The sequence below is a fragment of the Monodon monoceros genome, unplaced genomic scaffold (genome assembly GCF_005190385.1).
Source record: "Monodon monoceros isolate NGI ecotype Baffin Bay Population unplaced genomic scaffold, NGI_Narwhal_1 Super_Scaffold_12, whole genome shotgun sequence".
Classification (NCBI taxonomy): Eukaryota; Metazoa; Chordata; class Mammalia; order Artiodactyla; family Monodontidae; genus Monodon; species Monodon monoceros.
Window position 1 is genome coordinate 36,642,821 of NW_021703768.1, and position 22,437 is coordinate 36,665,257.

Genomic DNA, 22,437 nt, shown 5'->3' on the forward strand with positions numbered 1-22,437 from the left:
AACTCTTTATGATTTTGAAGTCCATTTACTTGAGATAGTGTCCCGATTGCCTGGGATATAGAAGGCTTACAAAAATGCAACAGCATTCTCAGAGCAAATCTTCTGATTTTTGCCCTTTGCTGCTTGTTTCCAAATGAAAAGAAAACAGAATGAAGTAGATCAAAGCCAAACCAAAAATAACTTTTTTTTTGCCTTGCAATCAACTAATTAGCACCTACAAAGCATTGAAATGAGAGATGCTAGTCAATGGTATGCATGTTGTTATTGCTTTGTCTATTTTATGACCTTTCCTTTGTTTTCATATTTATTTCTTAGTTTGCTTGGAATTATGTGAATTAAGGACCTCTTTAATGTAGCATACAGTTTTCATTACAGGACTTAATAACTTGAAAGGAACAGTCTTGGGCAGTGTTGCAAATACTTTGTCTTGGAAGTTGGCAACTCTTCAATCTGTGGATCAGTGGTCACAGGATAGTCTCATTAATCACTTAAGCAAGCAAAAAAAAAAAAAAAAAGAAGGAAACAAAACAAAACCCTAAACATTTGTTGGAACTGTGATGTTGCATTGGTAAATTCAGAGATGAAAATTAATTTAGTTTAGTTTTTAAGAGACCACATGGAATTAGCTTAATGGTGATATGATTGTGGATATGTATTTAACAAGTTGACTTTGATTGTTAAACTACTGTGTGATTCCCTAATTTCTCTTTGTAAGATACCATCAGAAGTGGGTACACATTAATAAAATGTCCTCAGAAATTCTTTCCCTCTCCTCCATTCAGTTTTATAGGAAGAAAAGGAGGGTTCCTTTTAAGCCAAGTTAAAGTGGTCATATTCTTCTACATCCTGTGCCTCTGTCATCTCTCCCTTTATACAGGACTGTGTGATGCAGGTGATGGAGCCTCTTTGTACATTTCACTTTTTTTTTTTTTTTTAAGTTATCTATTGCAGAAATATCTCAGTGTCTGAAATTGGCCTTTGAATCGGTTTTTAAGGGCAAGAATTTGGTAGAATGTATTTCTAGTAATTTTGTTTCAGAATCCTGTGATTTAAAACTAGAAAGGATTTATCAAAATCAGCAAATGTTGAATGTTTGGGAAGTGTCAGGTATGGCTATTTGGATTTTCATTCAACCTTGGATTTAAGTATAGGAGGTTGTGTTAAGAATTTAAAACTCCACGTTGGATTGAGATGAAGAACTTAATTAAAAGCATCACTTTAATTTTTCTCTGACCCTCTTGTCTGTTAGTAATATGCATAAATATATTCTGAACTTTATTTTATATGTAAGAAACTTAGACAAATCCACCAGACTCTGGGCTTTGTGAAATGTGAATGTTATATCTGATAAATGGGGTTAGGTCAAAAGAACAATTTAAAAAACTCTGACAACATTTTGATCCACATCTTTGAAACTTATGATAAGTCAAGTGTGGCCCTTTGCTCATCTTCTCTGCTCGTTTCTTCCCTGCCTTTGCCTCTGTCCCACTTCTGCAGTATATGTAATTCTCTCTCCTAAGGTGGTAGCAGGCTTGCCTATCTTTGGATGAGTGGTCATGTTTTTTTTCTCTGATGTGTTCCTTATCACTGAAAATCTCCAGGTGCTTTTTGCTCTTTAAAAATAAAGTGTTGTCTTTTTTTTAAAGTATAGGTTGACACTTACATAGCTTTAAAATAGTATAACTGATGGATCAATGATATGTTTATTACAACCCTTAAAATAGGATTTAATTTTTTGGAATTCTTTATGAAGTGATACATTCAGCTATGATCATTTAGAATGACTACTTTGATCACACAGTGATTTGAATTCTTAAAATTTTTTTTTTTTTTTTTTTGCGGTACGCGGGCCTCTCACTGCTGTGGCCTCCCCCGTTGCGGAGCACAGGCTTCGGACGCGCAGGCTCAGCGGCCATGGCTCACGGGCCCAGCCGCTCCGCGGCACGTGGGATCTTCCCGGACCGGGGCACGAACCCGCGTCCCCCGCATTGGCAGGCGGACTCTCAACCACTGCGCCACTGCGCCTTAAAATGTTTTTAATTACTCAAAACATCTAGCTTCCTGTCTTTTTTTTAACCACCACACCTCTAGAGGTCTCCAAACAGTTTTCAAAACCAGATCCGTTATTGTCACATATTCCAGCCGTGGTGTTTGTATGGTACTTTGTTGGATGATTGTAAATGAGCATGCAATAAATGCCTTCCTCTTACTTTTTCCTGACATTATTTTTCTAGTTAAAAGATGGGTGTAAATTTTAGCGAAGCAGTGTATAAACTAACTCATTTACCTTTTTTGGAAGTGAAATATTTTAGAAGGCTAATGATGAATCCAGTCACTTCTGTTATTGCTTCATGGAGCTGTAGTTGGTTTGGAAAATAAGACAGTATCAACTCCCACATTTCCTTTTTTCCTGATGACAGAGGGCAGCAGACTTCTAAATGATAGGGATCCCTGTCCTTTGATTCCTCCCTGTTGCCTTTTGACAGCTTGCAGCTGGTATCAGAATTCACCTGAGATCTGTAGAGTCACCTTGTAAAATTTCTTATGGCTATCATTCTCTTTTACTCTGGTGAAATACATGTCAATATGGAGGTAGAACTTGCTCAATCAGTACACAGATAATAATGACTAGATCTGAGTTTTTCACATATATGTCAATTGACTGGTAATTTTCCATTAAATTTTTAAACATTTATTTTGACTGAAAAGATATCAGTGTACACTTGATTTTATAGAAAAAAATGATGTGATTTCCCAGATGTCTTCTTATCATTTAAATTTTTGAAATAATTTTCAGAAGCTAGATCAAATTGGTTTGGTTAAAATGTTTTATGTGATCAAACAAGCATTTTTAAATGATTCTGAATACCATATACACAGGATTCATACCGTTTTCAAAAGTTATGTGGATTAAGCTCTCACAGCTACAATTTTACTCTCCAGGCAATGAATCGCTCCCTGGCTAATGTGATTCTTGGAGGCTACGGTACCACTTCAACAGCTGGTGGAAAACCCATGGAAATTTCTGGCACACATACAGAAATCAACCTTGACAATGCAATTGACATGATTCGAGAAGCTAATAGCATTATTATTACTCCAGGTAAAAAACCAAAACCCCAAAGCAAACAAACAACCTGTAATAGCTGTTGTAATTGATTACATTAATTTCTTGTAATAGGGAAAAAAATCAAAGTGGAACGTCTTCACTTTTGAAAACTTAATGGAAATTTAGAAGCAGCCCTGTGATTGCTAAGTGAAAAGTACTGAGAATTCTTGGCTTAGGTTAATATTTTGGGAGTCACATAGAGATTCTGTAAATTGAGGTAGTGGATTCTACCTGTGTCTTTTTGTGGTTCTGTACAAATGTTTAAATCATCTTTGAGTCTTGGTTATTTTTTTTTCTCATTGGTAAATTTTGGGCCTATGTCAGCATTAAATTAGTATATGAAAGTGTCTAACTTACTTGTTAGACTCGCTCAGTAAAGGTTGGTAAATGTTAATATCTTTCTTTCCAAAAGTAAATGTTTAAAAAATCGTTGAGAATCATGTGGTTTCCAACAAGATGAGGTAACAAGGCCCAGTAGAAAGGACTTCATCTAGGAGTCATAACACCTTACTTCTGTTTTTAATTTTGCCTCTGACAATTGACATATGTGGACCAAGTCAGTTAATGTCTTCAGGCCTCAGTTTCCCAATTTTCTGAGGTTTAGCCCAGTACTTCTTTACTCATCGCAGAATGCCGTTGTATTTATTACAGGCAATACATTGATTCCAGATTAGGATTTTTAACTCTATCATGCTATCATAGAAGTTTTCTATAAAGAAAGTTAATTGATTTGATATGTGGGTAGTTTGCTGGTTGGTTATATACTAAGATGTAAATAAATAACAGACCCTAGCAGGATTGAATATTCAGGTGCAAGCCTTCTCAAGTGGGGGCAATATCATTTTCTAGGGGCGTTTGAAACACGTGGGTTTGGGGTTTTGGTTTGTCTCCAGGACGGGGCTGCTACTGTCAGCTGGTGTGTGGGAGCAGGTAAACTAAATATTCTGTAAAGCCTGGGACATTCCTGCAGCATGGCTTGTCCCAGCCAGAGTGCTTTGGCATTACCTGTTGAGAAACGCTGTGCTGGAGTGTGAAGGGTGAGAGTAAGAGACAGCACTCTTTTCCCTTTAGGCATTTTCCATCTAGTGGAGAAGTGAGATAGATAAATAATGCACGGTGGGTTATGATAGGGCTGAATTGGATGATATAGACACTTTTTTCTACCATGGGAAACCTAAGAAGGACTGTTGGGAAGTGAGGATTTGTATGGGGCCCTAGAGGATGGATGGCACTGGGCGGGGGCAGAGGGAGTACCTTGAGCAGAGACTTGGTCTTTGGAAGAATGAGTGTAGGAAAGTGGGGACAGATGTGAGATTCATTGCACAGAGAGGAGGGACAGAGCACAGGGGTTCAAGGGGAAGGGAGATGACTGACATTTTCGGTCATACCTGTAGGACCATCAGAAATACGGAACACTTTATTCATTTATTTATTTTTTGGCAGAGGGGGAAGGTTTTAAGTTCTTATTTGGAGACGTTAAGTTTGTGGTGGAGCTGGGACAGCGGACAGGCTGAACTCGAGCTCAGTGAGCCTGGAGACAGGTTGGGAGCCGTCAGGTGGTTGTTGAAGCCGTGGGATGGGCTGAGATTTTCCAAAGAGAGAATGAGGTGCAAAGTTAAAGCCCTGGGGAGCTTCATCATTTAAGGGCGAGGGCACAGAAGGAGAAGATCTGTTCAAGAAAATCGAGGAAGAGTAGTGACAAAGTCAGGAAGGGCACCAGGGGACTGTAATGTTATCAAAGCCAAGTAGGGAGACAGTTTGAAAATGTTTATGTGAGAGCAAGTGAGAGCCTGTGCACAAGTGTGTGTGTGTGTGTGTGTGAGTGTGTATGTGAGATGTGTGATATGTGATGTAGGGAGCGAGTGCCTAGCAGTGTCAGACACTGTAGGAGACTGAGGAGGGACCATGAGAATTTGAATTTGAAATTTAGGCCAATATTTTTAAAAGTCCATATTGTAAGTTTTTTGTTTTCACCTCTAGTCCTGTTAACTGATTGCGCTTTTTGGCATAAAAATATGTTTCAATCAAGAGAGAAATTGTAGTTCATACAATCTGAAATAAAACCACATTCTTCTGTGTTCTTAATGTTCCTTGTAGGCTACGGTCTCTGTGCAGCCAAAGCTCAGTACCCCATTGCTGATTTGGTAAAGATGCTCTCCGAACAGGGCAAAAAAGTCAGGTAAGTGCTTGCAGTTCGTGTGTGAAAGGAAAGGAAAATAGATGACCTCCTTTAGGTGACTGTTTCTTCAAGTGGAGTTTTACCTGTGAATACTAGGTAGAGAAACTATTATAAGTTGTAAAAGACTCTATTCTAGCCTTAGGCTTACCTGTTAGTTGTCGCTATCTCTGATAGCCTCGAACCTAACTATAGTCTCATTTTAGAAAAGGAAATTTTATTTCTAACTATCCTAAATTCCAGGATAGTTATCAGTAGGGAAAAAGAGAAACCTGGTTTCTCTGTGGTTTGATTTGGGGAAGGAGGTCAAGCAAGGCATCTGAATCACGTCAAGTTGTGTCTTTTTGGTGTCTGTTGTTTACATTGAAGAAAAACATCTCAAACGAGTGGTCTCTGAAGGGTGAGACCTGGTGGTGAAACTGTGGCTGGTTAGTAGTTGACTGATAAAGCTCTCACACTCAGGCTGGAAAAGACTGCAGAAAAATTTCTTTTCCTATATATAAAATAGGTAATCAATAAAGCCGTACACTTTTTGAATTGTGAATTGGAATGGCAGCTGTTCTTGCTACTTGCCATTTGGGCACTGGACTCTGCTCTTGGGCGGATATTAAGCAGAATGGCAAAGTCAAGGACTCTGCATTTCTAGATTATTCCCCATGACCTTGGATAAAGGGTTTTGTGGGGTGTAAAAATGGGGCGGAGGGTGGTGAACCCTTGCAGTACTTTGCGTCTGTTCTGCTCACCTTTGGATCCATGTTCTGGAACTCCACTGTTAGGAAGCAGCGAAGAAGGGACCGTCTGGAATTGTCCCTGGAGCATAGCTGCTTCGTGTTGCGTGGGGAGACGGGTTCCCTAGCAGTTTCACTGACACGGTACCGTAAGTCAGAGCGACAAGACAACTCTCTTGTTAAATACAACTAGTCTGTTCACCAGGATGTTAATGTATGTTGACAAAACAGTTAATGTCTGTTAATAAAAATTCCTTTGAGCTGTCAATCCTACACTTTTGTCTGGAGGCAGTTGATAAGAAAATAAGCCACAGTGTGCCTAGAACTAGTCAGACTATCTGTGCCAGACTGGATGCAGAGTCCTATAATCTTCAGCTTGAATGTCCCAACTATTAATAGCGGTAAAAGAGACTTAGATGATGAAATCAGAGGGTTATCTAAAATATTTTAGTGTCAGCTACATTTTATTTCTTCCTTTCTTCTCACCCTTTTTTTCCTTCTTCAGTCCTTTTCTTGCGCTTGACCTATATAGTGAGTCTGTGCTTTTCAAATACACAGAATCAAAATACTGTTTCATAATAGGACCATCGTTTCTGTGATGTAGATGGTTTCCACGTTTGGTAAAATCTTAGATGAATTGAAGATAGAAAATGAGAAAAGGCATCCTCTTTGTTTTCTAATTTTCATATAAAAGGTCTCATTTTCATAACTTATTCCTGTTTTCATAGAGGGTGTTAAACAGTGCTTCCCTTTTAGTCGTAGTCTTGCCACTTAAAGCATTTGCAGACCTGCAAGTGGAAAGGATGTGTTACAGAATCTTTCATGATTTTCCTAAAAAGAAATTGTTTCTCTTTATTCAATCCACATGTGAAAAATTCTAATGTATTAGTAATGCCTTCTATCACCACATAACTGTTTAGGAGATGAGTGGCAATCATAATAAAACAGAGAAAGATGGCTTTCATGTCTTAGTTATCCTTAGGGAGGGGAATGATTAATTTGACATACCTCTCTTATTACCCACTGGTCAGTCCAGGTTGTGGGGGCAGGTTGAGCAGCTTGACGGAAGGCAGGATGTGAAAGGAAAGGAATTAAGAGGGAAGGAAAAAAATCATCTGAAAAAAAAAGGGATAAGACAAATGACATTTTAGTTTCTGACCTGATTAAAATTTGAATTTTATCCATGAGGACATAATATAAACTGCTGTTTTAAGAGGAGGATTTCTGTCACACTGCATTGGAAGAGTAATTATTTGACTTAAGATTTATAGCAGGTATTTAATTAAACATATATGAAGGGTTTCTCAGTTATAATTTGTTTTCTATTGAAGTAATTCTGTGGCCAGAGCATCAGGCTTTTCATTAGAGCTTTTGTTTCATATAATCGTCATCAATTTTTCAAATAAGTTATGAATAATAAATTTATTAATAATTTATTATGTAGGATCAGAATAAAATTATTGGTCAGCCTAATCTCTACTTGTGAGTTAGGAAGAGTAAGCCATTTATACTGATCTATTTCATATTAAAGATGAAATATATATTAATATGTCCAAGGGTTTTTTTTGACTATAATATGTTGAATTTTCAACGTGGGCTTTGTAATCAGTTATGTAAATCTCACATTTGAATTAAATGGAGGAGAACTATTCTTGCTAACATGATGAGAGTATATTATCATATTTTTCCTTCCTAGTGTCCGTGTGGGATTTTTTTTTTTTTTAAAGGGAATATAGCAACTTTGTTGATTTTGCTTTACTTGTGTCATCTTTCCATAGGAGAGATGCAGATTTTCTTTATGAAGTTAGGACTGTGTATATACATGGATGTTAGTTTTTTCTTAAGAGGCAAATGTCTGTTTGAACAAGAGATGGCTGCAGCGGTTACCTCGTATTTTAATGAAATAAATCTGTATTTACAGTTTGTGGTAATTTAGTCCTTTCATCACTCTGTGGAGCTCCCACGGTGTTCATTGAGCACAGCTGCTGGGCCTCTGCTGTTAGTAGATCTTTGTGCCTCCGGACCCCAGCATGCCCAGCATCCAGATGTGGTGACATATTAGCACACATTCCGCATGGAAATGTGCCAGTGTGGACATACGATTGTCATCAATTAGTTATGCCCTAGTGGTGCCAAGAAAAATTGCATCTGTCATACAGTCTGTCTGGCTTCATGGCCCATGGTTGATTTAGAGACACTCCTGTTTTCCTTTACTCTGGCCATAGTCATAACATGCTCACAGAGAGTTGAGATTATCTAGTGAAGCACATGACATTTCATGACAAGAGCTCATTTCAGAATGTCATGGAAGTTCACTGACTTAGCTGTTCTTCAGTGGCCAGGATATTGTTGCTTCCTGGGCACCCAGAACACCTAATTTATGCTTGATCTCTGAAAGCATTTTATTACAAAAATCTTATGATACAAGAGCACAGACATTTTTTTCTCTTTATTTCCCAATCTTTGGATTGATGTGATAGGCTTTTCATTGTAAAGCTGAGATAATCTGTCCAAGGAATAATTCTTAGAAAGAGGTATATTTTCTTTTCTTTTTGCAATTAATCACTGCTTGATTTTCTTTGTATAAAGACATTATTGCTTTTAAATTTATGAGACCACCTTTCAACTTCTTTGATCGACTCACTGATGTTATATATTGCTTTCGTGTTAATGTTCACCTCTATCTTTCTATTAATAATTTATTGATAGAAACTTATTACTAGGTACTGAGAATGCAAGAATGTGTAAGCCCCAGTTCCCACTCTCAAAAGTTTATAGATATAAAGAGAACAAATTGATCAACAAATGAATCAGTCAATGAATTCCATTTAATGTGATAGTATGCTAAGAAGAGTAGAGTAGAAGGAAGGTAGGAATGCAAAAGAGAAGAGTAGATAAGTGTCCGGGGGATATTTTAAACTTTTTATACTACTCATAACATGACATTTTTTTTTGCAGGTTTTAAAAAATAAATATTTATTTTTTCATCCTCTGTCTAAACACATCTAGCTGCCAGTGGTATTTGCAGTTTAATAGTGTTTTACAGTCTTGTGTGACCTGGCTATAAGTTTAAATATATGTTATTTTTACTAGGAAACCCATTCTTTGGAGACAGTTGAAGATGAAATATTTTGTTGATCTAACTGGATTTTCCTGTTTTTCATGGATTAAATGTAATCTAAATAAACAAGAGTTCAGCCGTCTTGGATTTTGTTATGTTTTGGGGTACAGGAAGAGCTAGGACATGCAAATTTATCAAGTAATAAAGGTACACGCGTCTGACAGTAGAAGTTAGGCCAGATAAAAGATCCAGTATAGTAGTTAAATAAAGAAATAGATATTATTTATGAGTTTCTTACCAGCTTTGCAATACTTTCTTATCAGCCATGACTATTCATGTTAATGACAATTCACTGTACGAATAATTATACAGTACTTTGTGCCAGGCACTGTTCTAGGTCCTGAGAATACATCAGTGAATACAAAGATCAAAATTCCTGACCCTGTGGAGTTTTACATTTGCTGGGAACTTAGATAATAGGTGTTAAGATATTCTGAATTGAGGACGCTTATAACCTCATTGTATTTCCAATTCAGATGCTAGTTGAAATGATGAAGAACAGCAAGAGCATAGGTCATTATAGCTGGGTTTCAGAGTTACAGCTGGCACTATTTGGTGATGAGTTAGCCAGTGCTTCTGGTTTTCTGAAAGAATACGGTGTGTTTCTTTGCACTGAGCCTGCCTTCTTGTAAAACATGGTGACAGGTGGGTGGATGTGATGGGAGTTATTTGTGTAATGAGTCAAATGAGTGAAACTTTTGGTAGAAGAGAGGAAAGCTAAAGAGTACATGTGTATTCACTTACATCTCTATATTCAATCTATGGTATAAAATTGCCAGTAATCCCTCAGAGCAAAATATGTATTTTAACATCTTTATTGGAGTATAATTGCTTTAAAATGGTGTGTTAGTTTCTGCTGTATAATAAAGTGAATCAGCTATACATATACATATATTCCCATATCCCCTCCCTCTTGCGTCTCCCTCCCACCCTCCCTACCCCACCTCTCTAGGTGGTCACAAAGCACCGAGCTGATCTCCCTGTGCTATGCGGCTGCTTCCCACTAGCTATCTATTTTACATTTGGTAGTGTATATATGTCCATGCCACTCTCTCACTTCGTCCCAGCTTACTCTTCCCTCTCCCCGTGTCCTCAAGTCCGTTCTCTACGTCTGCGTCTTTATACCTGTCCTGCCCCTAGGTTCTTCAGAACCATTTTTTTTTTTTTTTAGATTCCATGTATATGTGTTAGCATACAGTATTTGTTTTTCTCTTTCTGATCTCATTTTATTGATTTGAGTCCTCTCTCTCTTTTTCTTGATGAGTCTGGCTAAAGGTTTATCAATTTCGTTTATATTCTCAGAGAACCAGCTTTTAGTTTTATTGATCTTTGCTATTGTTTTCTTTCTTTCTATTTCATTTATTTCTGCTCTGATCTTTATGATTTCTTTCCTTCTACTAACCTTGGGTTTTGTTTGTTCTTTTCTCTAGTTCCTTTATGTGTAAAGTTAGATTGTTTATTTGAGATTTTTCTCGTTTCTTGAGGTAGGATTGTATTGCTGTGTACTTCTCTCTTAGAACTGCTTTTGCTGCATCCCATAGGTTTTGGATCATCGTGTTTTGGTTGTTATTTGTCTCTAGGTACTTTTTGATTTCCTTTTTGGTTTCTTCAGTGATCTCTTGGTTATTTAGTAATGTATTGTTTAGCCTCCATGTGTTTGTGTTTTTTATGTTTTTTTCCCCCCAGGAATTGATTTCTAATCTCATAACATTGTGGTTGGAAAAGATGCTTGATATGATTTGAATTTTCTTAAATTTACCAAGGCTTGATTTGTGACCCAAGATGTAATCTATACTGGAGAGTGTTCCATGTGCACTCAAGAGGAAAGTGTAATCTGCTGTTTTTGGATGGAATGTCCTATAAATATCAATTAAATCTATCTGATCTATTTTGTCATTTAAAGCTTCTGTTTCCTTATTAATTTTCTGTCTGGATGATCTGTCCATTGGTGAAGTGAGGTGTTAAAATCCCACACTATTATTGTATTACTGTCGATTTCCTCTTTTACAGCTGTTAGCATTTGCCTTATGTATTGAGGTGCTCCTATGTTGGGTGCATATGTATTTATAATTGTTATATCTTCTTCTTGGATTGATCCCTTGATCATTATGTCATGTCCTTCCTTGTCTCTTGTAACATTATTTTAAAGTCTATTTTATCTGATATGAGTATTGCTACTCCAGCTTTCTTTTGATTTCCATTTGCATGGAATATCTTTTTCCATCCCCTCACTTTCAGTCTGTATGTGTCTCTGGGGTCTGAAGTGGGTCTCTTGTAGACAGCATATAGATGGGTCTTGTTTTTGTTTCCATTCAGTGAGCCTGTGTCTTTTGGTTGGAGCATTTAATCCATTCACATTTAAGGTAATTATCGATATGTATGTTCCTGTGACCATTTACTTAATTGTTTTGGGTTTGTTTTTGTAGGTCCTTTTCTTCTCTTGTGTTTCCCACTTAGAGAAGTTCCTTTAGCATTTGTTGTAGAGCTGGTTTGGTGGTGCTGAATTCTCTTAGCTTTTGCTTGTCTGTAAAGCTTAAATTTTCTCCATTGACTCTGAATGAGATCTTTGCCGGGTAGAGTAATCTTGGTTTTAGTTTCTTCTCTTTTATCACTTTGTATATATCATGCCACTCCCCTCTGGCTTGTAGAGCTTCTGCTGAAAAATCAGCTGTTAACCTTATGGGAGTTCCCTTGTATGTTATTTTTCCCTTGTTGCTTTTAATAATTTATCTTTGTCTTTATTTTTGTCAATTTCATTTCTATGTGTCTCAGTGTCTTTCTCCTTGGGTTTATCCTGCCTGGGACTCTCTGCACTTCCTGGACTTGGGTGGCTATTTCCTTTCCCGTGTTAGGGAAGTTTTCGACTATAATCTCTTCAAACGTTTTCTTGCGTCCTTTCTTTCTCTCTTCTCCTTCTGGGACCCCTATAATGTGAATGTTGGTGCATTTAATGTTGTTCCAGAGGTCTCTTAGGCTGTCTTCATTTCTTTTCATTCTTTTTTCTTTATTCTGTTCCACAGCAGTGAATTCCACCATTCTGTCTTCCAGGTCATTTATCTGTGCTTCTGCCTCAGTTATTCTGCTATTGATTCCTTCTAGTGTATTTTTCATTTCAGTTATTGTGCTGTTCATCTCTGTTTGTTTGTTCTTTAATTCTTCTAGGTCTTTGTTAAACATTTCTTGCATCTTCTTGATCTTTGCCTCCATTCTTTTTCCGAGGTCCTGGATCATCTTCACTATCATTATTCTGAATTCTTTTTCTGGAAGGTTGCCCATCTCTACTTCATTTAGTTGTTTTTCTGTGGTTTTATCTTATTCCTTCATTTGGTACGTAGTCCTCTGCCTTTTCATCTTGTCTGTCTTTCTGTGAATGTGGTTTTTGTTCCACAGGCTGCAGGATGGTAGTTCTGCTGTCTGCCCTCTGGTGGATGAGGCTGTCTTAGAGGCTTGTGCAAGCCTCTTGATGGGAGGGACTGATGGTGGGTAGAGCTGGGTGTTGCTCTGGTGGGTGGAGCTCAGTAAAACTTTAATCCGCTTGACTGCTGATGAGTGGGGCTGGGTTCCCTCCCTGTTGGTTGTTTGGCCTGAGGCGACCCAGCTCTGGTACCTACCAGCTGTCTGGTGGGGCTAATGGCAGACTCTGGGAGGGCCCACACCAAGGAGTACTTCCCAGAACTTCTGTTGTCAGTGTCCTTGTCCCACGGTGAGCCACAGCCACTCTCTGCCTCTGCCGGAGACCCTCCAACACTAGCAGGTAGGTCTGGTTCAGTCTCCTATGGGGTCACTGCTCCTTCCCCTGGGTCCCGATGCGCATACTACTTTGTGTGTGCCCTCCAGAGTGGAGTCTCTGCTCCCCCCAGTCCTGTCCAAGTTCTGCAGTCAAATACTGCTAGCCTTCAAAGGCTGATTCTCTGGGAATTCCTCCTCCTGTTGCTGGACTCCCAGGTTGGGAAGCCTGATGTGGGGCTCAGAACCTTCAGTGGGTGGACTTCTGTGGTATAAGTGTTCTCCAGTTTGTGAGTCACCCACCCAGCAGTTACAGCATTTGATTTTATTGAGATTGCGCCCCCCTTACTGTCTCATTGTGGCTTCTCCTTTGTCTTTGGATGTGGGGTATCTTTTCTGGTGAGTTCCCGTGTCTTCCTGTTGATGAGTGTTCAGCAGTTAGTTGTGATTCTGGTGTTCTCGCAAGAGGGAGTGAGAGCACGTCCTTCTACTCCGCCTTCTTGAACCAGTCTAGGAAACAGTACTTTTTTGCCTTAATAGTATCTATAGAAGGGTTAAACGTGGCCTTTTGAAATTTGACACTATTCGACCCTTGAATATTAACTACGACCAAGTTGCCAATGTGTGCGCTGTTGGCAGTTATTGGCCTCAGTCTATATTGACAATATAATTTCTCTAGTTTTTTTTGTGTAGTTGCAAGTACAAAGAATTTCTGGCTTTCATTGGACCATATTGATACTTAGTGGGATTTCAAGCTAAAAATTAGAAAATTAATTCAGAAATGTTGATAACAAACCACATTTGTTTTAGTGTAAAAATTTGTGTTTTTTTAAAATGTAAATGATCATTAAAAATGTGCAATTTTTTGAGCAATACAGATGAGCATTTATATCACAAAATGTATTTCAATAGACTATTATAGTTTCAGGTTACATTTATTAAGGGCTTATGTATGCCAGTCCAGGTATTGGTCTAAAGTATAAAAAGCTCTTTACATGAACTGTCTCCCTTAAATCTCACAATAGTCCTCTGAAGAGGCTTTATTATGAATCCCCTTGTACACATGAGGAAAGTGAGGCACACGGGTAAATTGTCCAAATGTTTTGAACGCAGGCAGTGGCACTCTAGAGCTTTTAACTGCTACTCTTTACTAGTTCCCTGAAATCTTTCTCTAAAAAGAGATGATAGAAAGTTTGAGTCAGTGTACTTTGTTGGGCACACTATGTTCCTTAAAACCCTTTCTGGGCTTCCCTGGTGGCGCAGTGGTTGAGAGTCCGCCTGCCGATGCAAGGGACGCGGGTTTGTGCCCCGGTCCGGGAAGATCCCACATGCCGCGGAGCAGCTGGGCCCGCGAGCTATGGCCGCTGAGCCTGTGCGTCCGGATCCTGTGCTCCGCAACGGTAAAAAGAAATGGAGGGTGGGGCTTCCCTGGTGGCGCAGTGGTTGAGAGTCCGCCTGCCGATGTAGGGGACGCGGGTTCGTGCCCCGGTCCGGGAAGATCCCACATGCCGCGGAGCGGCTGGGCCCGTGAGCCATGGCCGCTGAGCCTGCGTGTCCGGAGCCTGTGCTCCACAACGGGAGAGGCCCCAACAGTGAGAGGCCCGCGTACCGCCAAAAAAAAAAACAAACAAAAAAACCCCTTTCCTTCCCTCCTTTTATTTGAGTCGCTCTAATAGAGTGCCAGGTACCGTGGGAACTGATAAATAAGACACAGTTCCTGTTCTGAAGTTGCTCCCAGTTTGGAGAGCACAGTCTTCAGCCAGTTCCTATGCTGCAGTGCATCGTAAGGAGGAGGAGCATAAAGAAAGAGTTCTGGGAGCATGGAGGATTTTTCTGTGATCGCGTTTTAGTAGTTATTCCCCTTCTGTAGCATTACGTTATGGACAAGGACAGCTGATCCTGTTTTGTGAAGCATGTATACAATAAAGATAATTTTCATGGTTCATGGGGAAGAACCAAAAGGCTGGTAGGCTTTGCACTTTGGAATTCTGGATATTCTTTATGTGGTGACGGAATGTTGATGAGCTTTGGCCCTTAGTTCCTGGCAGTTGCTGGTCATGGGCAACCAATGTCCGATATAATTAACTTTAATCCATACTTTGAAGATTAGCCAGTTGCATGGGCCAGAATTGTTGTAAATTCACATGGACTCATCAGCCTGCACATATATATTTCTCCAAACTTAGTGTGTTCTGTCATTTCTCTCGAAACATTGGCATTCTCTTGGAATAGCCTGGCATGTGTTTCTTTCCAACTTTAGATTCTTAAAGTTTACTATAACAAATTATTATGCAAACAGATATAAAGTGATCTGTCCTTTGGGATATTCAGCATAACATGTTAGTTAGCTTTATGATTGTTTACCCTTCACAACTAGCTCAACAGAAACATTGTCTTTATGCAGTCTGCAGCTAATCAAATATTACAATAATAACAAATACATTTGGAGGTCTTTAATTTCTAATTTGGACCAAGACACCTCAGTTAAAGCATAAAGATGATTGCCAGATGGAATAATTTAAAGATAAGCAAAGGCAGCATTAAAAACAAATAAATGAATTAAAAATTTTTTTAAATTACTGGAATCAAGGAGGGATACAGAATTGAAATACAAAAGTAAACCACAAAGTGTGTATTGGTTTACTCAGGTAAATTAGAATCTCTAGTTCATGGAATTTTAGGACTGGAAAGGGAGTTTGTGGTAGGCTGAATAATGGCCCTTAAGATACCCACCTCCGAAACCCCCAAACCTGTGAATATGTTACCTTATATGGCAAAAGAAACTTTGTAGATTCAGTGAAGATTCTGAGCTGGAGAGATGATTCTGAATTATTTGGGTGGGCCCATGTAATCACTAGGGTTCTTACAAGAGCGAGGAAGGAGGGTCAGAATCAGAGAAGGAGGTGTGACAATGGAAGCAGAGGTCAGAGTGATGTAGCCTCAAGCCACGGAATGGGGGCCTCCAGAAGCTGGAAAAGGCAAGGGACGGATTTTCTCCTAGAGCCTCTGAGAGAAGTGCAGCCCTGCCAACACCTTGATTTTTTAGCACAGAGAAACTGATTTTGGATGTCAGACCTCTGTCATCAATTTGTGTTGTTTTAAGCTATTACAATTGTGGTGATTTGCTATATCAGCAATAGGAAGCTAGCACAGACCTTAAATGTCATGTAGCACAGTGACTCTTAGTCTTTCTTAAGCCTCACCAATCAGGTTTTGGGGAGAGGAAGGGACCTGGGGGAAACAGGAAGCACTTGTTGATGCTCAGAAGGATTGGGAGATTAGGAGAAAATTTTTTTAAAATTTTATTTATTTATTTAGTTTTTGCGGTACGCAGGCCTCTCACTGCTGTGGCCTCTCCCGTTGCGGAACACAGGCTCCGGACGCGCAGGCTCAGTGGCCGTGGCTCACGGGACCAGCCGCTCCGCGGCATGTGGGATCTTCCCGGACCGGGGCACAAACCCGCGTCCCCTGCATCGGCAGGCGGACTCTCAACCACTGCGCCACCAGGGAAGCCCTAGGAGAAATTTTTGGTGTCCAAGATTTACTATGAAGATCTCAAGAGAGCACATTCATTGCAGTTAGTAGTATAGGACTGAGGTAGAGCAACGTCTTGCAGTTGTTCTGGGAATCCTCAGTTCCACCAAAGCTGCTGCTCTCTCTTACTAGTAGTTTTTATCCCTCCTCCTCCCATGAATGAAGAGCTGTCTCAGCTATCATAACTGCCTTGACTATGTCCACTGCCAGCCAACCATCCTTTACATTTATTTGTGAAATCCCCTTGAATCCATTTTGTACTGAATTGGTGGTTTGTATGTCAGCTCAGATTGATGAACCTGTCTCTGCCTGATCCACAGAAAAGCCTGAAACTTTCCCTAACTAGGAAATTTGTTCTAATTGTTGACAGAAAGTAGTTTTTTTTAAGTTAATTGCAACTCTTTATCTTGCGTTTGAAGACTATTTTCTTTTCTTCTGTTTAATGAAAATGAGGAATATTTGGTCAACTTCTGTTTTATTTGGTCTGCTTGAAAATCAGTTTTGCTTTTCTTTTTCTAGCCAGTTTATCTTTTTTCACTTAGAGCATGTTATTTTCTAAGTTGTTAGGTATTTTGTGTTTCTCTGGAAACTTATCCAAGTGCCCTCTGATCCTTTTAAGCTGCAACTCCCTGAACTAAATCTAGTTATTTAGTTTTATCATTGGATCTAGTCAGTGGTAGAAGATAGAGTACCTTTTCCTGGTGTGCGAAAACAACCCTGCATTAATTTTGAATGTTGACTTGAAGTTGACAGCTGAAATGCAGATTGGCATTAACTTTGAATACAAATCAGCTGATTAATGCAATTTGCTATGTTAACTGTATTACTAAGAACCTCCATAATGTGAAATGACCTTTTCAAACTAAAATTTTTGACTTTAAGATGTGTTCTTTTGGAAATTATTTTGTTTCATCATTATTAAAAAATAATGACACATGAGGGTCCCTGAATTTAATTATAGAATCTCTGCCTTCGATGGGGCACATTCTTTGTGCCTTTAGTTCTTCCACTTGATATTTAATTGTTTTGTGTTTGTTTTTGTAGGTCCTTTTCTTTTCTTGTGTTTCCCACTTAGAGAAGTTCCTTTCGCATTTGTTGTAGAGCTGGTTTGGTGGTGTTGAATTCTCTTAGCTTTTGCTTGTCTGTAAAGCTTTTGATTTCTCCCTCGAATCTGAATGAGATCCTTGATGGGTAGAGTAATCTTGGTTGTAGGTTCTTCCCTTTCATCACTTTAAATATGTCCTGCCACTCCCTTCTGGCTTGTAGAGTTTCTGCTGAGAAATCAGCTGTTAACCTTATGGGAGTTCCCTTTTATGTTATTTGTCGTTTTTCCCTTGCTGCTTTCAATAATTTTTCTTTGTCTTTAATTTTTGCCAATTTGATTACTATGTGTCTCGGCATGTTTCTCCTTGGGTTTATCCTGTATGGAACTCTCTGTGCTTCCTGGACTTGGGTGGCTAGTTCCTTTCCCATGTTAGGAAAGTTTTCGATTATAATCTCTTCAAATATTTTCTCAGGTCCTTTCTGTCTCTCTTCTCCTTCTGGGACCCCCATAATGCAAATGTTGTTGCGTTTAATGTTGTCCCAGAGGTTTCTTAGGCTGTCTTCATTTCTTTTCTTTCTTTTTTCTTTATTCTGTTCCATGGCAGTGAATTCCACCATTCTGTCTTCCAGGTCACTTATCCATTCTTCTGCCTCTGTTATTCTGCTATTGATTCCTTCTAGTGTAGTTTTCATTTCAGTTATTGTGCTGTTCACCTCTGTTTGTTTGTTCTTTAATTCTTCTAGGTCTTTGTTAAACATTTCTTGCATCTTCCCGATCTTTGCCTCCATTCTTTTTCCGAGGTCCTGGATCATCTTCACTATCATTATTCTGAATTCTTTTTCTGGAAGGTTGCCTATCTCCACTTCATTTAGTTGTTTTTCTGGGGTTTTATCTTGTTCCTTCATCTGGTCCATAGCTCTCTGCCTTTTCATCTTGTCTTTCTGTGAATGTGGTTTTTGTTCCACAGGCTGCAGGATTGTAGTTCTTCTTGCTTCTGCTGTCTGCCCTCTGGTGGCTGAGGCTCTCTAAGAGGCTTGTGCCAGTTTCCTGATGGGAGGGGCTCGTGGTGGGTAGAGCTGGCTGTTGCTCCCACTTGATATTTAAAGAACAAAGTTAAAATATTCTGTACACTAAATATTTTGTGCATACCAAACAGTGCCTTAAAATACATAAAAAATTAGTTTCAATTTAAGTTCTTCTTGGCTGAGATTTGGTTTGTTAATCTTGGTAATTTATTTTATTAGGTATTATAAGGAACTGTTAGCTGGGGAGAAAAAGAAATACAGACTCTGTCCACTTAACCAAATGCCCATTGAGCAAAGTATCCAGATGTTCTAATAACTACACAATAAAGTAGCTGTCAGAGAAAGCACTGAAAGTCTTTACTGATTTTTTTTCTTTCTCTGTTGAGCTCTCTTTAAGACCTTGCAAAATCCTGCTCCTCATTCAAGCTTTACTCCTTAGACTGAGCATGTGCTGTTGCTGATTTTTATCTGAACCAAACTTTATTATGATGGTGGCAAAATGGTGATTTTATAACCCCACTACATTTATCAGTTGATGGTCCACCACTATAGGGGAGAGTGTTCCCACCCTCCCTTCCTTCCTTTCATCCTTTCCTTATTGACTTATGAATTTGTTATCGGTCTTGACTCATGAATTCCCACTTTCCACAGTGGGTTATAATCCATGACTATCCGTATTTATTTATTTATTTATTTATTTTTAATTTATTTATTTATGGCTGTACGCAGGCCTCTCACTGCTGTGGCCCCTCCTGTTGCACAGCACAGGCTCCGGACGCGCAGGCTCAGCGTCCATGGCTCACGGGCCCAGCCGCTGCGCGGCATGTGGGATCTTCCCGGACCGGGGCACGAACCCGCGTCCCCTGCATCGGCAGGCGGACTCTCAACCACTGCGCCACCAGGGAAGCCCTATCCTTATTTATTTTGATGTTCAAATTACTTTCTTTATACACCTTAGTGTCATACGTGCCTTTAAAGACCCAGGTCCATGTCATTCTTTCATGTGCATTTAGTTTGCTTTGTGCTCTGCCTTCTTTCTCACTTTTTGTAAGGATTACACAAATTCAGTCTTTCCTCTTTTTTACAATTCAATTGTTTATTACATGTTAGTGAGCTTTACCTTCTCTGAGTCTGTTATTGTCTTTTTCTTACTGCTTCTGTTATTCCCTGTGAACCTAAGGGATTGTTCATCCCTCCCCATCATTGAAGAAAGGTTTAAAAGTCCTGAACTGGAGACTGTGATGCTTGTTTACAAAATCAAGCACCTCTGAAACTTCATTCGTCATGCCTTTTCTTTTTCTACATTCATGTAATCCGCAGGCTTAGGAGTATATTTTGGTTATTTCAATATACTGCATTTTTCTCTCTATTTTTTATATTCATGCTTAAAATTCTATATTATTGTTAAAATATTAAAATGACATTCATGTTCAGGATTGAGGGTTAGTATTAATAACTCCCATTTAATGAGCGTACAGTTTGGTGCCTGGAGAAATTTTTTTTTCAAATGTTTTATCTTATTGCCATTGTAAAGGTATTAAAATTTTAAAGTAGACATCTCAACTCAAGAGTCTGTGTAACATTTTGGAAATGCTTTCTTTCCAAAAAAGCATTTTCCTCAAATGCTTGAGGCAGTTTGAAAATAGCTGCAGTAGTGCTGAATATAGTTTGTGTTAACTACATGGAGAGTATGAACATGAATTGTCAGTATTTTGCCTCATTTCTTTTGTTTTCAGGACTGATTAAAAACCCTGGTTTGGAACAGACAATGACATTAGGATAGCAGTGTCTAGCCAAAAAAAAAAATCTTGTTTTTAGAGAACATTTAAAAAGTTTTACTCAACTGTTGAACTGTTACATTTCCAAAAAATGATTAATTTTATTTGTGTATTAATTTTATTCTCACCAAAATAAAGTAGTAAATCAACTATACTTCAATAAAAAAAATAAAACTGTAGGTAGCCCACTGAGGGAAGAGATGATAAATGCCTTTTAAAAGAGTCTTACATATACACACCACTATATAGAAAATAGATAACTAATAAGGACGTACTGTATAGCACAGGGAACTCTACTCAGTACTCTGTAATGGCCTGTTTGCGGAAAGAATCTAAAAAAGAGTGGAGGGACTTCCCTGGTGGCACAATGGTTAAGAATCTGCCTGCCAGTGCAGGGGACACAGGTTCGAGCCCTGGTCTAGGAAGATCCCACATGCCACAGAGCAGCTAAGCCTGTGCGCCAGAACTACTGAGCCTGTGCTCTAGATTCCGTGAGCCACAACTGCTGAGCCCGTGTGCCACAACTACTGAAGCCCACGCACCTAGAGCCCGTGCTCGGCGACAAGAGAAGCTACCGCAATGAGAAGGCTGCACACTGCAACGAAGAGTAGCTCCCACTCACCGCAACTAGAGAAAGCCTGCACGCAGCAACGAAGACCCAACACAGCCAAAAATAAATATAAATAAAAAAATAAAAAAGAATGGATATATATATGTATAACTGATTCACTTTGCTGTACAGCAGAAACTAACACAACATTGTAAATCAACTGTGCTCCAATAAAAAATTTTAAAAAGTCTTAGATTATTAATAGTCCATTCTATACAGTTCATTCTACCTCCTACCCCTAGTAATTTTTCAGAACCTACTTCCCCAGCATTTAAGAGGTGCTGGTAAATGTTTTGCATTGTTGCAGGTACTTTGTGTACTAAGAGACATTTTTTTCTCCTATGTCCATGCAAATACTTAAATTTAAAAAAATTTATAGCTTATATTGTTTGAAACTTTCTGGGTGCTGCTCAGTTTTTCTCAACACTGTAAATTGGATTCTTAGAATTCCTTATTTCACCCATTCAAGCAGAGATCAATAGGTATTTCTCAAACCTCTTCTACAGAGTTTAATATAGCCCTTGGCATGATGTGGGCTTGTAATAACAGCTCGTTAGTACTCTATGGGAAAATTGAGAGAGAGGGAGCTATTAAGTAACTTACTGAACATCATGTAACTAGTTAACTTGAGCTACTAACTAAACAAAAATACCTCTTAAATGCTTGACTATACTGCCTATATTGTATAGTAGTGAAAAGACTCTTGAGGCAGAAAGACCCGAGTCTGACTTACAGGTTAGCTATACTAGAAAAGTTGTGCAAATTGTATAGAACATCTCAAAGAGTCAGTATTAGTCATTGTGCCAAAATATATGCCGGCAGCCCCTCTTATATATATTCTTGCTCTCTTCTTTTTTTAAGGTACAGGAATGTAGCTCTAAAGCCCAGTTTATTTAACTAAGTCCTGGATTTGAATCAGCTGCTCTAAACTCTAATTCTTGATGGAGATTATTAAAGATGATTAGGGATAGAATGAAATAATATATAAGAAATTTGTAAATTATATCACAATATAAAAGCATGAAGTATTAATTTATTTTAAATGAAGTTATTTTTTCCCACCATAAAGTTGTTCATTCTCATAGAAAATTTGGAAAACATTTTTAAATAGAGGAGAAGTAAAATGATTATCTGTTGTACAACCACCTAGAGATAACGGTTTTGTTTCCTTTTAGCCCTGAGTTTCTGTTTTTTTAACATAAGTTGATTATTTAGGAACTTTCAGCGGTCCCAGAATGAAGATTATATAAAAGAGAATTTGAGGGACTTCCCTGATGGTGCAGTAGTTAAGAATCTGCCTACCAGTGCAAGGGACACGGGTTTGATCCCTGGTCCGGGAAGATCCCACATACCATGGAGCAGCTAAGCCTGTGCACCACAACTACTGAGCCTGTGCTCTAGAGCCCGTGAGCCACAACTACTGAGCCCAGGCACCACAGTTACTGAAGCCTGCGCTCTCTAGGGCCTGCGTGCCACAACTACTGAGCCCACGTGCTGCATTTACTGAAGCCCTTGTGCCTAGAGCCCGTGCTCTGCAACAAGAGTAGCCACTGCAATGAGAAGCCTGCACACCGCAATGAAGAGT

At 39.0% G+C, this 22,437-nt stretch overlaps 1 protein-coding gene across 4 annotated transcripts in view; it reads left to right on the forward strand.

Annotated features, from left to right (window-relative positions):
- The window catches only part of NNT (nicotinamide nucleotide transhydrogenase), a 93,499-nt gene that overhangs the window by 64,191 nt on the left and 6,871 nt on the right, over positions 1-22,437 (forward strand). For all 4 annotated transcript variants that reach the window (XM_029216406.1, XM_029216404.1, XM_029216405.1 and 1 more), the window contains 2 exons: positions 2,944-3,103; positions 5,207-5,288. In XM_029216406.1, coding sequence (XP_029072239.1) covers positions 2,944-3,103; positions 5,207-5,288 — 242 coding nt within the window. The remainder of the gene's footprint in view (positions 1-2,943; positions 3,104-5,206; positions 5,289-22,437) is intronic.